This window comes from Salvia splendens, chromosome 13, assembly GCF_004379255.2.
Source record: "Salvia splendens isolate huo1 chromosome 13, SspV2, whole genome shotgun sequence".
Classification (NCBI taxonomy): domain Eukaryota; kingdom Viridiplantae; phylum Streptophyta; class Magnoliopsida; order Lamiales; family Lamiaceae; genus Salvia; species Salvia splendens.
The window spans coordinates 18,824,541-18,842,740 of NC_056044.1; the positions used below are offsets into that span (position 1 = coordinate 18,824,541).

Consider the following 18,200-nt stretch of genomic DNA (forward strand, 5'->3'; position numbering starts at 1 on the left):
GGAGCTGAAAAACCCACGGAGGAGAAAATTAGAAAATTTCGTCCTCCTTCAAAACGAGAAGGGACGAAAATTTCATCTTTAAAAATTATGTTTTCTGTCTCATTTATTCTCCTATTTAGGCCACCCGCAACGCGTTACGCGGGTGGCTCGAGTCCCGTCCCTCCGTGACGAGACGGGCGCGGGATGCGTTGCAGCGTCCCGTCCCGTCCCGTCACCATCCCGCCGAGACCCCCGTCACGCCAAGACAGCGCGCGAGCTGTCTCGCCACGCGCTTGCGCGACGTGGCGCGCTCCGGGGCGATGTGTGACGCCCACTCGCCGGCCCGCGAATGGGTTTCGTCACGCTGGCGCAATAAATTATTTTTAAAAAAAATTCGAATTCAATTAAAAAAAATTTAAAATTCGAAAACGGTAATATTACCGTTTTGACCGTTTTCCCTTTTTTTATTTTTTATATTTTTTTACTCTATAAATACTCATATTTCATCCTCATTTCACACACAAACACACATCTAATCCTCTCAAATCATCTCTCTTTCCACTCCAATTTTCATCTCAAATAATCTCTTTTATTCGTCTCTCAAAGTTAATCGATCTAATGGATCTATTTGAGCAAATGCGTCGAATAATGGAAGAATTACTTGAAGAAGATCGACGCCGGGAGGCGGAGGAAGCCGTGCCGCCCCAAAGACGCTCCAGGACTTACATCAATCGTAACCGGGACAACTCCATCGCAAGTATTCCCACTCGAAGTGGAGTGCATCCGTCAATACAAGAACAGTTGTCTATTCGGGAAAGGACACGTGACTCTACCACCCACGCCCAACTCCAAGATGATCTAATTGAGCACATTCGGGCAAACTTTGGCAACCAGTAGACGCACATCATCGCCGGTAGAAATTAAATTATGTATTTTTCATTTTTTAGGATTTTTAATTATGTACTGTTGTAATTTTATTTTATTTAATGAAATGTGTTTTTATTAATTGAATTTGTTGGAAATAAAAAAAAATGAAAATGAATTTAGAGCATCAAAATATACAGAGTTGAATGACCTGACGTGGACTTCATCAAACAGCGATCGATGACGTTTGCTTTTTCTCATACGCATCTATTATAAATTTGGTTTGACTAAGATTTGCTTCCGTCCGTGGATTTTTTATGGTCAATAATTTGCATTTTAATTTATAATATTTTAAATTGTGTCTTTTTTTTTATTTATTTTGCCACGAATTTAATTATGTATTTTTTAAGGATTTTAAGTTGTATTTTTATTTTATTTAATGATGTGTGTTTTTTATTAATTAAATTTGTTGGAAATAAAAATAAAAAATGAAATTGAATGAATAGTAATTTAAGAGACGGTTAAGGGACGAATAAGAGATGGAGGGTTGCAGGTTCCGTCCCTTAGTTAAGAGATGGAGTAAAAAAGTACAGTGGTACCCATGAATAGTAATTTAAGAGACTGTTAAGGGACGGATAAGAGACAGCGTTGCAGATGGCCTTATATTAAGTTCATATTGGCCTCAGTCAGGGATCTATGGAAGGTTTTGGATATGGGCACCCCCAATTATCTTTTTACTAATTAAATTGAACCCACAATTTAACACAAGCTTATATTAGAATATTACGAGCAGCCACTACAGAAGTAATATTGACCTCCCCATCCAAATCCGAAATTACAAGTAATCTGAGTTTCTATTTTGTTTATTATTTATTTCCCGCGCTTAAGATATAAATGTCCATTAATTAACTAAAGTCTGCTATGGACTTAATTAATTAACATCTTATCAATTCCAAGAGTGGATATAAATGTCCATTAATTAATTAAAGTCTGCTATGGACTTAATTAATTAACATCTTATCAATTCCAAGAGTGGACTTAGCAAGAAACACTTATTTATTATTCATGGAATAATTAAATTCCAACTGGCCAGTTTCCGAATAATAAAACATTGTTCAAGCTCCTCTTGAGGACATTATCAAACGAGACTCACCTCGCGCACGATTCAACATAATAGCAATCCTAGCACCGCTAGATATTAATCACCACTACCCAATATATCATGATTATTGGGTTGCGAAAAACCCGGACCTTTTGATAAGTCAAAGTAGTGCATAATCAATACCGTATGCTCAATGCTAACGTATGTAGATTAAGAAATAGTATTTTATCAAGACCTAGTCTTTCAGTAGATAGCATAAAGACACGTCTTGCTGTTAGATCCATTCAGTGTTATACCACACCAACATCATCTTATTTCAATAAGGCTTAGAAATAATCGGACTGACATTGCAACCTTTCACGATAGGTAGCCAAAGCCTATCTAGGTCGTGAAATTCTTCTTTTTCTTTTGCAAAGCATTGCATAGAACCGACAGTAGTTACCTTAAAGTGGACGACGCCCACAACCAGTCTACTAAGCAAAAGACTTAGGCTTTGTTTACTTCTTATGCATTTAAATGTTTATAAAACATCTTATAAACGCACAAGCAAACACAATGTAATAATATACTGATTCTATTCGTGCAAATTGCTCGAATAATATTGAATCGGGTTAAAAGTGGATTGTAGAGTTTTCCGTATACAAGCAAGATTATCTAACACATACACATTCTTGCTGATGGATATAACAATATCTTGTAGCCATATCGAAAACAAAATCGGTTGGTTGTAAAATATAAACTACTCCCTTCGTTCCATAGTAATGGAGGCGTTTATTTTCGGCACGAAGATTAGAAAAATTGTGTTAGGTGAGTTAAGTAAAGGGAGAGTAAAGTGGGAAATGAAAAAGGTAGAGAGATGAAGAGTGAATAAAGTAAGAGAGAGTAAAGTAGGTGTGGAAAAATGTGTTGACTTTTACTAAAAAGAGAAATGACTCTATTACTATGGAACGTACAAAATGACTCTAACGGAGGAGTATATTTTTTGCAAGCAACTAGAATTTTTCACAATGAGATAATTGAGAACAAATTCAAACTTCATTGTTTTTCAAGGTAATTTACAAAATTGCAGAAAAACTCAAAATTTGATAAAACTTCGTACTCCCTCCGTCCCATAAAAATATGTGCACATTCCATTTTTGTCCGTCCCATAAAAATATGAGCATTTCCAGTTATGGAATATTGTCCCGACTCATTATTCATATACATGAATCATCATTGTCCATCATTACAACTCATTAAACACTAATAATAATGTGGGTCTCATTATCTACTAACATCTTTAACTACCATTCTCATAATCTTTCTTACTTTACCAATTGTGAATTAATTTTCGTGTCGTTTTAAATGCTTAGTTTTAAGGTATGGAAGGAGTTAGATTTTTTTGACAATTTACCTAAAAAATATTAGGCCGTCTATTTCCGGAGTTTCCCTATGCCACTATTGGACATGGGTTGTAGAGATTGTGAGTTTCAATATTATTTGATATGATGGTCGACTAGAGGTTTTTTTCACCGGCCAAGGATTGGGGATTGGCGACACATGCATGTGATGACCATGTATATGTATATGTGTGTTCCCTATCATTTAATCTTCCTTTTATGAGAAGATATATGTCCCATCATTAATTTCAATACATACGCTTTTGAAAAAAAAAATCTCCTCGTCACTCTTAGAAGTGAAAAATTGGAAATTAATGACATTTTCAATGTCAAAATTAACCTCATTTGTTTGGATTATATAAATAAAAAATTTGAACTACTCTATTTTATAAATGCTAAAATACTTTCTCTCAACTAAAAATTAGGCTATATTAGGATATTTTAACGTACACGCTAAGATATTTTTTATGTAGTCAAAGTTTGGTACTATTCTTTATTAATATCGCATTTCAGAAGAATCTTATATATATGGATAATTATCATAAAGTAAGTGTACATGAATTTTGGACTGTTACACATTCTTTTAAATCATGTCCCAGATACATAAATTAAATTTCTTATGCAATTAATGACTCCGTAATATAATAAAATTTCAACTCAATTATCTCGTATCCGAGTAATCCACAATTCAAGTAGGATTAATAAAAAATATGCTAGATTAACCTGATTAACATCCCTAGGTGTGAAAATGCTAATCATTTTTTGTGAACATTAGTTTGTAGACGTTAGCATTGTTTTTTTTCTCATTTTATATACTCCATATATTTTCTAAAAATAAAAACTTTTAAATGACCTGACATGCAAAATTGATAAAAAAAAATGATAGAAAGAAAAAGTGTGGTAGTGAAAAATGCCACCTTATAAAGAGAAAGAAGTAAAATAGAAAGTATATAGTTTTAGGAAACGAACTAAAATGAAAAAAAAGTGTATATTGTTATGAAATGAAGGAAGTACTGATATTTAAGAAATTGTATTTTGTAATTTTAAACATGAAAAATATGAAACCTATCGTAAGACATTTGATGACAGGACATGCGATCTTCACTACGAATATTGTAAAAAAAGTATGCAATGCACGTGATAAACCATGTATTGGTGCTCTGACTTGTTCTCCTCTCTTTGGACAACAATTCCTCTTCGTCTCACCATCTTGCATCCCTTCATGTATTGGCACTTTATTGCTTGATTTAATTTCAATTGTTGTCGGAACTCCTTTGTTTTGTGCATGCATCTAAGCAATAAACAGTGGCATAAATTAATTTCTTACCTCCGTTTATTATTTTGATATAAATTTATGGACTCGCATGTAAGAATTACAAGTGCATATATAACACATGAGATGAAAATGAATGAAAATTACTACGTGTCTCTTCATATTTTTATGATTGATAATATAACTCCCTTCTTCTCATAAAAATAGAGACTTTGGGGACGATACTAGTTTAATGTGAAATTGGTAAAGTATGAGAGATATAGAAAGAAAAAGTGATTGAAGTATTGTTAGTAAAAAATGAAGTTCACCTTATAAGAGAGAAAAGACTTACCAAAAATAGAAATTGACTATTTTTGTGAGACGGAGCAAAATGAAAAAAAGAAGATTATTTTTATCGGACAGAAGGAGTATTTATTTATTTATTTTTATTACCGGGAGCCAAAATTCTTGGTACTGGAGTTCTTATTCACAATTGATCAAAACAGTCATTTCATCAACAATTTCTGGATTGACCATTTTCTCATTCATCCAAGATGCTACATCCATAATAAAAAATAGTCTTAACAGTGGATTACACGAGTTTCAAATCAAAGTTGATCAAGTAAGAAGATAGAGAAAAAAAATTGGCGAAAAATAAGTTTTATCTCATTATAACGAGAGAAACTTACAAGATAGAACTAATTTTTGTTACCAGAATAAAAGGTGAAATTTCCATCCACCCCTTCGGAAAAGACAGAGAAAATTGTTCTTAAAGTGTAAAGTTGTAGTGGTAATTAGTAATAGTAAATATATGTGCCAAAAATAAAGAAGTTACACTATATAATTCCCCTTGAGTGAAAACTTTGTTTTAAAAAAAATATCAAACTAACTAAATTACATAAGCCAACAAATATGTACGTACGTAACCTGAGATCTTCAATCTTTTGACAATAATGGAATAAATATATCAATCAAAATCATGTAAAATTGATATACGTATATAAACTTAATTCCTGAATTATTCTAAATCTAATGAAGCAGATGCATATGCAATATTAATGAATGTGCATAAATATAATAAACCTAAATGTGATTGGAAATTAGAAAGTTGTCTCTAGACATTGATGGTGACTCCCTGGACCTAGTTTAAGGGCCCTTGTTCTCAACCTAGTTTATGATAGAAATTTTTGTTGCAATGAAATTGACATCTCAATAAGATATCCAACCTCTTCTTCAAGTCTGTTCGTCTATAAATACGATAGATCCATCTCTATTTTGTCTCAACACAATTCGAATACATGCAATCACTTGATCTTAGATTTAGATAATGTTTAGTTTTACAACCAAACATCTGCTTCTTGTGGCTCTATTCTTGCTTTGCTTCATCTCAACGAGTTCTCGAGGTATCTATGATCTATTATCAAATTTCTTTGAAATTTAGGTTTTATAGTTAACTTTAATTAGCTAGGTTTTGACTTTCATGGATTCTTCTTCCCCTTCTGTAGAGAGAAAGCTAGGCATTGCTCAATCCCCGAATCTTGAAAGTCTAAAGGGGAATGACGGCGTTGCAAGAGAAGAAGTGTTGCAAGACAATGAAGAGTTGGTTAACATTGATTATACTCCAGTAAGGAAGAAGACTCCCATTCACAACTAAAGCTACTTGTTTGAATTTGATACACCTATACACACACCTATGCATATAAATACATATATATTCACGTAATTCTATGTGTATATATCACTAATTAAGACTGTGTGCTTTGTTCATGAGGCTCTGTGTACGTACTTTTATAATAATATAGATAGAGCTGAGATTTAAAAAAGAAAAGAGTTTGTATATAGGTAAGCTTGATTGCCATCTAGGGTTTGGAGGTGAAATAAGGATTCGAATTTGGAAAGGATTTGGTTAAAATATGTGAATATTGTTATTATAGCCTTGTAATTTGATGTTTTCTTATAGTATCTTACCGGTATTTTAACTTTTAAGTTTGAGATTATGAATAACATATTGTACAACTTTCTTGAAGGAGCTAATAGAAGTTCAAGAATTGTGTGCGTGTGTTACACTGTTGGGTTACAAATTCAGCCCACATCGGATGAGTAGGAAAGTTGAAAGCAGTATATAAGTACTGTTCAACCCTAATATAGTTAATTTGTCATATTCATACACTAAAGATTGAAACTCTCCCGATCAAGCACTAAAAATTTTGAAATATGATTCTGGATATCTATACGTGTATGAACTAAAAAAGAAGTGAAAATGTGCAGGGTTATGAGGGCATAGCTCATTTTTTCTTGTTTTTACTAACTAGAGTAGTTAATATGGTAAATGATCAATTTTGTCCAATCATTTAAGATGTGTACTTGAAAATGTCTCATTGTTTACGTGATTATCGATTGGTGCCCATTGTATCATTTTTGGAAATACAATATCCGTCAATAATGTTTTCAACCATATGAATATTGGTGTGGCAGCCGAACTGCAAAAGTTACACATAACTTTTTTATGTGGCAATGAGCATCTTGTTAAGTGTGGATACTTAAATGAAGACTCAAAGAAGATTAGGGACTGATTTGCAAAACAAGAAGAATAGGTTTGAAAATCAGTTGCAACGGCTACTTTCTGTTGAGAGAGGTTGAGCTCGGTTGAGCTGATTCAAAAGGAGTTGGAGCTGCGTTTAATAGCTCAATAACAGATTCAACACAATCAAGAGAGAGAGATACACTATCTTTGTGAGGAATTAGAAAGATCATACATGTTTTGATCCAAGAGTTCATAGAGAGATGAGCTAATAATTCCAGAGTGTATAGCTTCTTGTTTGAGAGTTTGATTTCATTCTTTGTATTTGTAATTCAGTGGAGTGGAATAAAAGTGATTCGTGATTCTCCCGTGGACGTAGGTTCAAAAGAGCCGAACCACGTAAACTCCTTGTGTCTCTGCTTCTTTCGTTTCAATCTTGCTACATTGAGTGTATTCCACAAAATCGTTTGCTTGGTGTGTTCTTCATCGGCAGTTTTCTTTGGTTGTTGATTTACAAATTGGCGCCGTCTGTGGGAAAGTGCAGACCTACGAGATGACGACTACGAAGTTTGATTTGTAGAAGTTCACGGGCAAGAATGATTTTGGATTGTGGCGGTTGAAGATGAAGGTCGTCCTAATGCAACAAGGATTGTGGGATGTGTTGAAGGCCAAGGCTGATGCTGATGGTGAGAAGGGCGATGTCAAGGCTCAGGAGCTCCATGATAAAGCATGCAGCACCCTCATCTTGAGCCTCAGTGATCGGGTGTTGAGGGAGGTTTCAAAGGAGGAAACCGCAGCTGGAGTTTGGAACAAGCTAGAGTCATTATATATGACTAAGTTCCTCACCAGTAGGCTCTTGCTCAAGCAGAAGCTGTTCACATTCAAGTTTTCAGAGTCGAGAAACATTGGAGAGCAGCTTGAGGGAAAGTGCAGACCTACGAGATGACGACTGCGAAGTTTGATTTGTAGAAGTTCACGGGCAAGAATGATTTTGGATTGTGGCGGTTGAAGATGAAGGTCGTCCTAATGCAACAAGGATTGTGGGATGTGTTGAAGGCCAAGGCTGATGCTGATGGTGAGAAGGGCGATGTCAAGGCTCAGGAGCTCCATGATAAAGCATGCAGCACCCTCATCTTGAGCCTCAGTGATCGGGTGTTGAGGGAGGTTTCAAAGGAGGAAACCGCAGCTGGAGTTTGGAACAAGCTAGAGTCATTATATATGACTAAGTTCCTCACCAGTAGGCTCTTGCTCAAGCAGAAGCTGTTCACATTCAAGTTTTCAGAGTCGAGAAACATTGGAGAGCAGCTTGAGGAGTTTGCTAAATGTGTTGATGACCTTGAAAACATTGAAGAGGTTATCAAGGATGAGGATAAGGCATTGATGCTCCTAAACATTTTGCCTAAGAGCTTCGAGCAATTCAAGGATGCAATATTGCTCGGAAGAGATTCCAACGTCACTTATGAAGAAATGCATTCTGCACTAAAAATGAAAGAATTTCAGAAGGTGGCTGAGAGAGTTACTGATCCAACAAATAAAAGCGTGAATGTCAGATTTGATCCTAAGAAAAATGGAAAGAAGAAGTTCCAGAATAAGCCAAAGCCAAGGAAGGAGAAATCAGGAGCTGAGAAATAAACAAGATCCTGTCATTATTGTAAGAAACCTGGACACATTAAGAAGAATTGTTATTCTTGGAAGAGAAAACAAGCTGAGGGTGATGAAGCACAAGATACTGCTGATATTACCCACGAAGTGGAAGTTGCTCAGGTGATGAATGTGACAGAAGATGAGGCTCCAGGTGTGTGGGTAATGGACCCTGGTTGCAGTTTCCACATGACTTCCAAGAAAAGATGGCTTCTGGATCTGCAAGAAGCCACTGGTTCTGTGATGTTGGGGAATAATCAAGTATGTCAGGTAAAGGGCATAGGGAGTGTGAGAATGCTAATGGAAGATGGATCTCAGAAAATCCTATCAGAAGTTAGATACATTCCATCAATTAAAAGAAATCTGATATCTCTTGGAATGCTGGAAAGAAAGGGTTTCACAACCATACTTGCTGATGGTTTCATGAAACTTTTGAGGAGCACTAACATTCTTATGGTGGCTGAGAGAGTGAATAACTTGTATTATCTCAGAGCCGAAGCCCTTAATGCAGATCAAATAAATGCTGTGATGAAATTGAAGCTGATTAATTGGCATCACAGACTTGGACATCTGGGCTATGGTGGATTGAAAGAACTTGCCAAGAAAGGTTTAATAGCACTTGAACGGAATTCAGATGAGGGAGAACTCAGGATCTTGTGAGGAGTGTATACTTGGAAAGAGCAAGAAGATGCCATATGTTACTGGCAAGCACACCTCAACAAGGCCACTGGAGTATGCTCATGCTGATATCTGGGGGCCATCACCAATTCTTAGCATGGGTGGAGGCAAGTATTTCCTTTCAATAATAGATGATTTCTCTAGAAAAATTTAGCTCTATGTGATGAAGGAGAAATCTGAAGCTTTCACTAAATTTCAAGAATGGTGCAATGAGGTTGAGACTGAAAAGAGTGGTGTCTTAAAGTGTCTTAGGACAGACAATGGTCTTGAGTTCCTTTCATCAAAGTTTGATAGTTTCTGTAAGAGTAAGGGAATCAAGAGGCATAGAACCGCTCCTCACAACCCCCTACAAAATGGAGTGGCCGAGAGAGCTAACAGAACAATCTTGGAGAGACTAAGGTGCATGCTCATTTCATCAGGCATGCCCAAGCACTTCTGGGCCGAGGCTGCTGCAACTGTTGTGATGCTTATCAATAAATATCCATCCAGTTCAATAGATAATGATACACCAGATATGAGGTGGTATGGATCTGCAGGTGACTACAAAAAGCTGAGGAGTTTTGACTGCAGGGCATATGCACATGCTAAAAGAACAAAGCTAGATCCTAGAGCCCTCAAATGTGTTATGCTGGGATATCAGAAAGGTGTAAAAGGATATAGCCTATGGTGTACAGAGAATGGGATGGGACAAGTGGTGATTAGTAGGGATGTGGTATTCAGAGATGATGAGATGCCATACTTACAGCAAAAATCAGATAGTACACAATTTGAGGTGGAGCTTGTTGGGAATGAGACAGGGAATGCTCATGATGAAACATCTGATGAAGAGAATCCACAAATGACACAGGCAGAAGAAGCAAGTGAGATACAGAGATCTCACATCATAGCAAGAGACAAGCCGAAAAGGCAGATCAAGCTCCCTTCAAGATTCAGTGATTATGACATGCTCTATTATGCACTCACAGTTTCAGAAGAGATTGAGTACCATGAGCCCTCAACCTATAGAGAAGCAGTGAGGAGTCTTGAGAAAGACAGGTGGCTTAGAGCAATGCAGGAGGAGATTGACTCACTCTATAAGAATTACACTTGGATACTGGTTTTGAGGCCAAGACATCATAAATGCGTAGGATGCAAATGGGTGTATAAGAAGAAAATAGAGGCCTTCAAGAACAATGAGGTGAGATATAAGGCAAGGCTGGTGGTCAAAGGCTTCACACAAAGGGAAGGAATATACTATAATGAAATCTTCTCTCTTGTTGTTAAGTACAACTCCATAAGGATTCTGCTAGCCATTGTTGCTCACAAAGATTGGGAGCTTCAACAGATGGATGTAAAGACAGCTTTCTTGAATGGAGAATTGGAAGAAAGGATATATATGGAGCAGCCAGAGGGTTTTGTGAAGAAATGAGAAGAAGATAAGGGTTGTCAGCTAAAAAGAAGCTTGTATGGTTTGAGACAAAGCTCCATGCAGTGGTACATCAGATTTGATGAATTCATGCAGAGAGTGGGATTTGAGAAATCTCTATATGACAGTTGTGTCTTCATTAAGAAGAGCAAGGGGACATCCACAGCCTATTTGTTGCTATATGTAGATGATAGGCTAATTGCAGCAGCAACAATGCAAGAAATTCAAGAGATCAAGAATCAGCTAGAGTCAAAGTTTGACATGAAGGATTTAGGAGATGCAAAGAGGATCCTAGGCATGGACATCATCAGAAATAGAAAGGAAAGGAAGTTGTGGCTTACTCAGAAGGAATACATCAACAAGCTATTGGAGAGATTTCAGATGAAGAACAGTAGATCAGTGACAATACTACTGTCACAACAATTTAAGTTGTCATCTGATCAATCTCCAAAACCAGATGAGCAAAGGGAGGAGATGCTCAAAATACCCTATGCTAGTATTGTTGGAAGCATCATGTATACAATGGTGTGCTCAAGGGCAGATGTTAGTCATGCCATCAGTGTGACCAGTAGGTTCATGGCAGATCCTGGTATGGAGCATTGGCATGGTTTAAAGTGTATTTTGAAGTACCTCAGGGGCACATATGATTATGCCATTCTATTTGATGGTGGTCAGAATTCTGATAATGAAGCTATAATGGGATATTGTGACTCAGATTTTGCAGTGAGTCAGGACACAAGGAAATCTCAGTCAGGATATGTGTTTTGTCTCTATGGATCGACTGTAAGTAGGAAATCAAACTTGCAATCAGTTGTGGCACTCTCCACAACAGAGGCTGAGTATATTGCCATGGCAGAAGCAGTAAAAGAAAGCTTCTGGTTGAGAGGCATGTTGTCAGATTTTGGAATAGATCAGGATGCTATTACAATCATGTGTGACAGTAATAATGCAATATGTTTGTCTAAACATCAAGTATACAATGAAAGATCTAAGCATGTGGATGTGAAGCAGCACTTCATAAGGGATGAGGTGAATAAAGGGAAGGTGAGAATTGAGAAAGTCTCCACTGAGGAGAATGCGGCAGACATGTTGACAAAAGCTATACCTATTTCCAAACTCAAGCATTGTTTGGAACTAGTGAAGTTGGTTAGATACTGAGGTTTGCAAGGTTGGAGAAGATGATCGAGTGCTATTTCATTCATGATCCAAGGTGGAGATTTGTTAAGTGTGGATACTTAAATGAAGACTCAAAGAAGATCAGGGACTGATTTGCAAAACAAGAAGAATAGGTTTAAAAATCAGTTGCAACGACTACTTTCTGTTGAGCTCGGTTGAGCTCGGTTGAGCTGATTCAAAAGGAGTTGGAGCTGCGTTTAATAACTCAATAACAGATTCAACACAATCAAGAGAGAGAGATACACTATGAGGAATTAGAAAGATCATACATGTTTTGATCCAAGAGTTCATAGAGAGATGAGCTAATAATTCCAGAGTGTATAGCTTCTTGTTTGAGAGTTTGATTTCATTCTTTGTATTTGTAATTCAGTGGAGTGGAATAAAAGTGATTCGTGATTCTCCCGTGGACGTAGGTTCGAAAGATCCGAACCACGTAAACTGCTTGTGCCTCTGCTTCTTTCGTTTCAATCTTGCTACATTGAGTGTATTCCACAAAATCGTTTGCTTGGTGTGTTCTTCATCGGCGGTTTTCTTTGGTTGTTGATTTACACATCTGATGTATAATATGTGGTACTGTTAGTTTACTTGATTTTGTCTCATCATTTAGGGCGTTTGCTCAACTTTGCTCCATCGTTTAGGGCATTTTCTCAATTTTGTCTCATCGTTATGAGGTGTTTACTCGGATTTGTCCTATCATTAATGTAATAGGCAAATGTAAGCAAAGTTTATGGCTGCAAATGAATTCATTTTAAATTTGTATTTTGCAATATGCATTAGCTTAAGATGTTTAAATGTCAAGATATGCATGAGAAGCTCCGTGAGCCACGAAACTGAGACCTTTTAAGGGCATTCCCATCTACGTGTTTAGGGATATGGAAAAGCATGTATGAGCGTACTTAAGGTATTAAGTACACCACTGCAATGCCCTAAGCACGCGCGCGATGCCCGTGCCTTAGCACATTGTATGTGTGCAAAATATCCATTCCGGTTCACTCACTTTCTACAATTTTGTACTTCAAATTTTCTAATAATTTTTAAAGTTAACTTAAGATTTTTTTTTTGTTATTTTTAGTTGTTTTAATGAAATTATTATATTTTTTATTCGTATTTGACTCGCGTATTTTTTATTAGGAGTAACGTGTGATTTTTTGCTATAGTTTTGCCCTATAAAAGAAACATCTTGAAGATTGAAAACATATTTTTTCTATATTTTTTATCTGTTAGATTTTTGCAACATTCATTTTTTTAGAAACATCAATAAGAAAGCTCAATTACATAAAACTAATGAAGGCTATCAAAATTTTTAGATGTCAATAATTTCAATAGACTCGGTAATGTTGTTGCATGAGACTTCTGATTCAATAATTTCTAATAAGAAAAAATCGAGTTAACGCCTTAAAGATAGGACAGAATTAAGTAATTGTCCTAAACATTGAAACAAAAGACGCCTAATATTACAAAACATTTCAAAAATTTGTTATTTCTCCAAATTTGAGTTAACGCCTTAAAAGATAGGACAGAATCAAGTAATTGTCCTAAACATTGAAACAAAGGACGCCTAATATTACAAAAACTTTTAAAATTTTGTTACTTCCACAAATTTTAAATTTTTACGTATAATTTCATAAACTTAAATAGTTGTTAATTTTTCCCACCAATAGTAAAATCCAGCTATATTTCATTTGTTATTGTACCACATAAGATATGGTTACACTAAAAAAATGATATAATGTGACTACAAAGTTCGTAGAAGCCATATATGATTATCCATCTCATTTGAATATAGTTGAATTTTGTAGCTAGTAAGAAAAATGCTAACAACTATTAAAATTAAGGTAAGAGAACAATGCAAGCTTTGATCCTCAAATGGAGATCATATGCAACTTGTTTTAATTGCTGGAGTTTGAAGATAAAAATCGAGCATAATCCATTTTCCTTATTTCGCCCCTTTTGCTTATTTTTTGGTGCAAGACAAAGGGTACAAGTAATTTAATTTTAATTTGTTTAGTAATTTCCTTATAAAATTTATAATTGTAAATTAATAAAAGTTTGTTTTTAACCTAAGTTTTGTCGATATTTAATCGTTTTCATTACAAATATTATTTCTTTCATCTATATTTAATTACTACTATTTTATTTGTATTACTCTCACGTAATATTGAATCGGCTGAGCATCTGGAGTTTCTCAGAAAGGATCACCTCATACATAGTATACTACATTTCTTAATACACTATTAAAAAATTGAAAAATGGATCTCATTTTATAGAAATAAAAGTTATTGCATTCCACATGGATATTCTTTATCAATAAACAATAAGATTTCAATTTCCTAATACATCATCTACTACACTAATCTAAAACAAAATTTCAATTTTTTAAAATTTCATTGTTTTTATATTGAAAATAAAGAACTAAACATATTTTATTAATATAAGAATATTGAAATTTTAGTCCTTTTTATTTTTATAAAAACTGCTCATATGTCTATTTTATACTGTTGTAGTAATAAAAATTGTGAGCAATTACCATCTTTAAAAAAATTATTTAAAAAGTATTAATAATTAACTGAAATAATAATATTCGTTGAATAAAATGAATACTAATAAAATTGTTTATAAAGGCCATATGCACGATGACACAAGTTTTGTGTAAATTAATAGCACTAATATTTTGATGATTCATTTTAATAAAATTGATACAAGTTTTGCATAAATTAATAATACTAAATTACTAATATTTTGATGATTCGTTATAATAAAATTGATACTTATACAAGCTTAATTTATAAAATGCACATATTGTAATGAGTAGAAAATAACTTTAAATGTTAAATACTAGGCACATCCTATCTTATACGACTTGGCGATAATTTTATTATTATTATTTATTTTATTTCTATTATATTTTAATTTTAAAAATTAATGAAATTTGGGAAAGTTGAATTTTTTTTATTATTTTTGTATTAGTTTAGTAGAAGATATATTATGAAAGTTGGAATTGAAGTCCTTATTTTTTATTGTAAAGAAAATCCACATGGAATGCAATAACTTTTATTTTTATTTCTATAAAATGAGATCCATTTGTTCAAATTTTTAAGAAATGTCTAAGATATTTGATCCAATTCAAGTGAAAGGAAAAAATATAAGTAAAAATCAGAAAGAACCATTCACCTCTTTCCTCTCTCTTCGATTTCAATCTCCAATTTATCGCAACAATCTTCCCTGATCCTTGATTGCAATTCACTCAAAATGGTGAGCTATTCTTACTCAACGAGTTTCAATGCAACATTTATCTCTCGATTTAGATCTCGCGGCGTGACTTTCGAATTACTGTGATTCAATTTTGGTAGGAAAATGGAGGTTCCAGTTTGGAGGCGAAAATAGAGGCGTTGCTGAATGTGGAGAAACAGATAAGACAACTCGGTGACGTGGCGGGAACAAGTAAGGCTGTCACCGATATTGTTCAACTATGCCTCGATGCCGGCGCGTGGGCGACGCTAAACGAGCAGATTCTGCTTATCTCTAAGCGCCGGGGACAGTTGAAGCAGGTCAATTTTTAAATTTCTCGTGTTTTTGTTTATTGTTATTGCGTTCGTATTGATTTTTATGATGTACTAGTTAAGTTGAATGATTTGAAATAGCTGATTTTTAAGTGCTGATTTTAACTTTTAACAGTATAAACTGATAGAAATGCATGGGTTACATCCTAAAACCAATTGGTTATAGGAGGAGGGCTTAACTTGTTCAATACACCTCGAAAAGAAATTGAGTTCACTGCCTTTGTCAGGATGTCCGCCAATTGATCTTCGGACTTGACTTGAGGGGGAGTGTTGGAAGGAGAAGATCTTGGAGAATCAAGAGGCTGATTTTCCTACAATCACAATTAATAGGAAGATTAGTATTTTATATTTTCCATGTATATGAAATTAGGAAGATCTTACCTTATGTGTATTCTTGTTGGTAGCCTATAAGAAGACATGTATAGCTGCTCCAATGATGAACAGAATCGAATGAAATTATTCTCCAAAACCCATCTTTTAACCTATTTTATCATGGCTTCAGAGCAGGAGTCGAACTAGGGCTTAGATTTTACAAAACTCATCACTGCCCACCCCATACCAATCTCGGTTTCCAGCCACTGATTTGTGTGACTCATCTCCGGTGGTTACTCCAACCGCCATCCTTGCCTCCCCTAGATTTCCCTAAATTACAGAATATACCCCGTTTTTTGCATAATAGTTCCCAAACTTATGATGTGTTACACCCTGGACCCCAGACTGTTGAATTTCGTGAAAACCCCCCAGATTGTTTAGAAAATAGACAATTTAGCCCTATCCCACTTAGAAATCAATTTGAGCCCTTGAACCATATTTTCGCTGCATTTACAGTAAAACGGGATAACTGGGATGAAAAAAAGGGGTGGATATTTGATTGTGGGGCAACCGACACCATGACTCCAAATAAAAATGATTTCATTTATTTTAGTGATATCACTAAGACCTACATCCAAACTGCCAGTGGAGAATTAATTACTGTGGCTGGGGCGGGTACTATTGAGATATCCCCGACGTTAAGATTATCAAACTGCCTCTATGTTCCTACTTTGTCTCAGAGATTGATGTCCATAAGCCATGTAACAAAAGAATTGAACTGTACGTTGCTGATGCATCCGGATTTCTGTATTTTGCAGGATATTCGGACGAGGAAGATACTTGGGCGTGGCACTGAGAGCCAAAGACTCTACTACGTGGATGAGATAGCTCAACAAGGCAGTGCGATGCTGGCTCACGGGTCCACGAAAAGGGAGATTTGGCTTTGGCACCAACGACTGGGACACCCATCTCCTGGTTATTTTAGTTTGATTTTTCCTAAACTTTCTATTCCGAAAGATTTTAGTTGTGAGACTTGTGTTTTGGCCAAGAGCCATAGACAATCATTTAAACCTTCAATTACTCGTATGCATTCTTTTTTTCCCTTGTTCATGCTGATGTGTGGGGTCCTGCACCTGTTATTGGGGGGAATGGTTTGAGATACTTTGTGATTTTCATAGATGATTGCACTAGGATGACATGGATATATCTTCTAAAACACAAATCTGAGGTGGTTGATAAATTTATCCTTTTCTTTAATCTTATCCAAACCCAGTTCCAAACCACGATAAAAACCCTTCGATCTGACAATGGGAGGGAATTTGTGAACCAAAGAATGACAAATTTTTTCACCGAAAAAGGCCTGATCCACCAAATTTCTTGCCCTTACACACCAGAACAAAATGGGATAGCCGAAAGAAAAAATAGAACCATCCTCGAGATAACCCGAGCCTTGATGTTTGAGTCTAAGGTTCCCACACACTTCTGGCCCGAAGCAGTTGCTACCTCTATCTACCTTATAAACCGACTTCCCACTAAAATCTTAAACAAGAAAACACCCCTCGACACCCTTTCCAAAATAACCAAAATACCCAAACACCGTAACCTCCAACCAAGAGTTTTTGGATGCACTGTTTATGTCCATATCCCGAAACATGAGAGAACAAAATTATCACCTTGTGCTACCAAATGTGTGTTCGTGGGCTACGGGATTCACCAAAAGGGATATCGATGTTATGATCCAACCACAAAACGGGTAACCACCACCATGAATTGCAATTTCCTAGAAACAGAGTTCTTTTACCACACCCAACTTAGTAGCCAGGGGGAGAGTGAGTCGAATAACTCAATAGACTACCTAAGTTGGTTTGTGCCCGAGTCAAATCACTCCAATAGCAACCTAACAGAGTCAGTTAGCACCACCACCGAGCAGATCTCGACCACTCCAGAGTACTCTCAACCGCAACCAAGTGTCTCGCCTCAACCGATATCCGAAACACCCGAGGTAACTCCTAATCCACCTCACGAAGATAGTACTACTGCTGACCCTATTGATACAGAAACTGTCGATGAAAGCACGACCCTTGATGAGAGTACAGGACGATACATCCTTCCACCACGAAGTAATCGTGGAATTCCTCCAAAAAGATTCTCCCCAGAAAAGATAGGCAGGAAAAATCAGTATGCGGTGGCTAACTTTGTGAAAGAAAATTTGGCCAAAATGGCTAGGGCGTTTGAGGCTGCTCTTTACGAGGAAGAAGAAATCCCTTATACCACAGAAGAGGCATGTAAAATTAAACATTGGAGGGACGCTATGTTTGTAGAGATGGATGC

The 18,200-nt window shown here is 35.8% G+C and overlaps 1 protein-coding gene across 4 annotated transcripts; it reads left to right on the forward strand.

The window, feature by feature from the left end:
• The first annotated feature begins 15,108 nt into the window (after positions 1 to 15,108).
• LOC121761355 (26S proteasome non-ATPase regulatory subunit 12 homolog A-like) lies at positions 15,109 to 16,026 on the forward strand. Of its 4 annotated transcripts, none has more exons than XR_006041968.1 (3): positions 15,109 to 15,249; positions 15,348 to 15,545; positions 15,686 to 16,026. XR_006041968.1 is itself a non-coding variant. In XM_042157012.1 (3 exons), the coding sequence occupies exons 1-3, from the start codon at positions 15,247 to 15,249 to the stop codon at positions 15,721 to 15,723; spliced, it is 252 nt and encodes an 83-aa protein (XP_042012946.1). In that variant the 5' UTR covers positions 15,109 to 15,246; the 3' UTR covers positions 15,724 to 16,026. The 4 variants fall into 4 exon arrangements, 2 of the variants coding, with proteins under 2 accessions (XP_042012946.1, XP_042012945.1); XR_006041967.1 differs by having other exon boundaries at positions 15,785 to 16,026; XM_042157012.1 differs by having other exon boundaries at positions 15,673 to 16,026.
• The last annotated feature ends 2,174 nt before the right edge of the window (positions 16,027 to 18,200 follow it).

What these genes read in the sequence shown, in the direction of transcription:
- LOC121761355 (XM_042157011.1), top strand. An exon ending in GCCGGGGACAGTTGAAGCAG is followed by an intron (nt 15,546 to 15,723) that starts GTCAATTTTTAA and finishes AATTGGTTATAG; the next exon opens with GAGGAGGGCTTAACTTGTTC.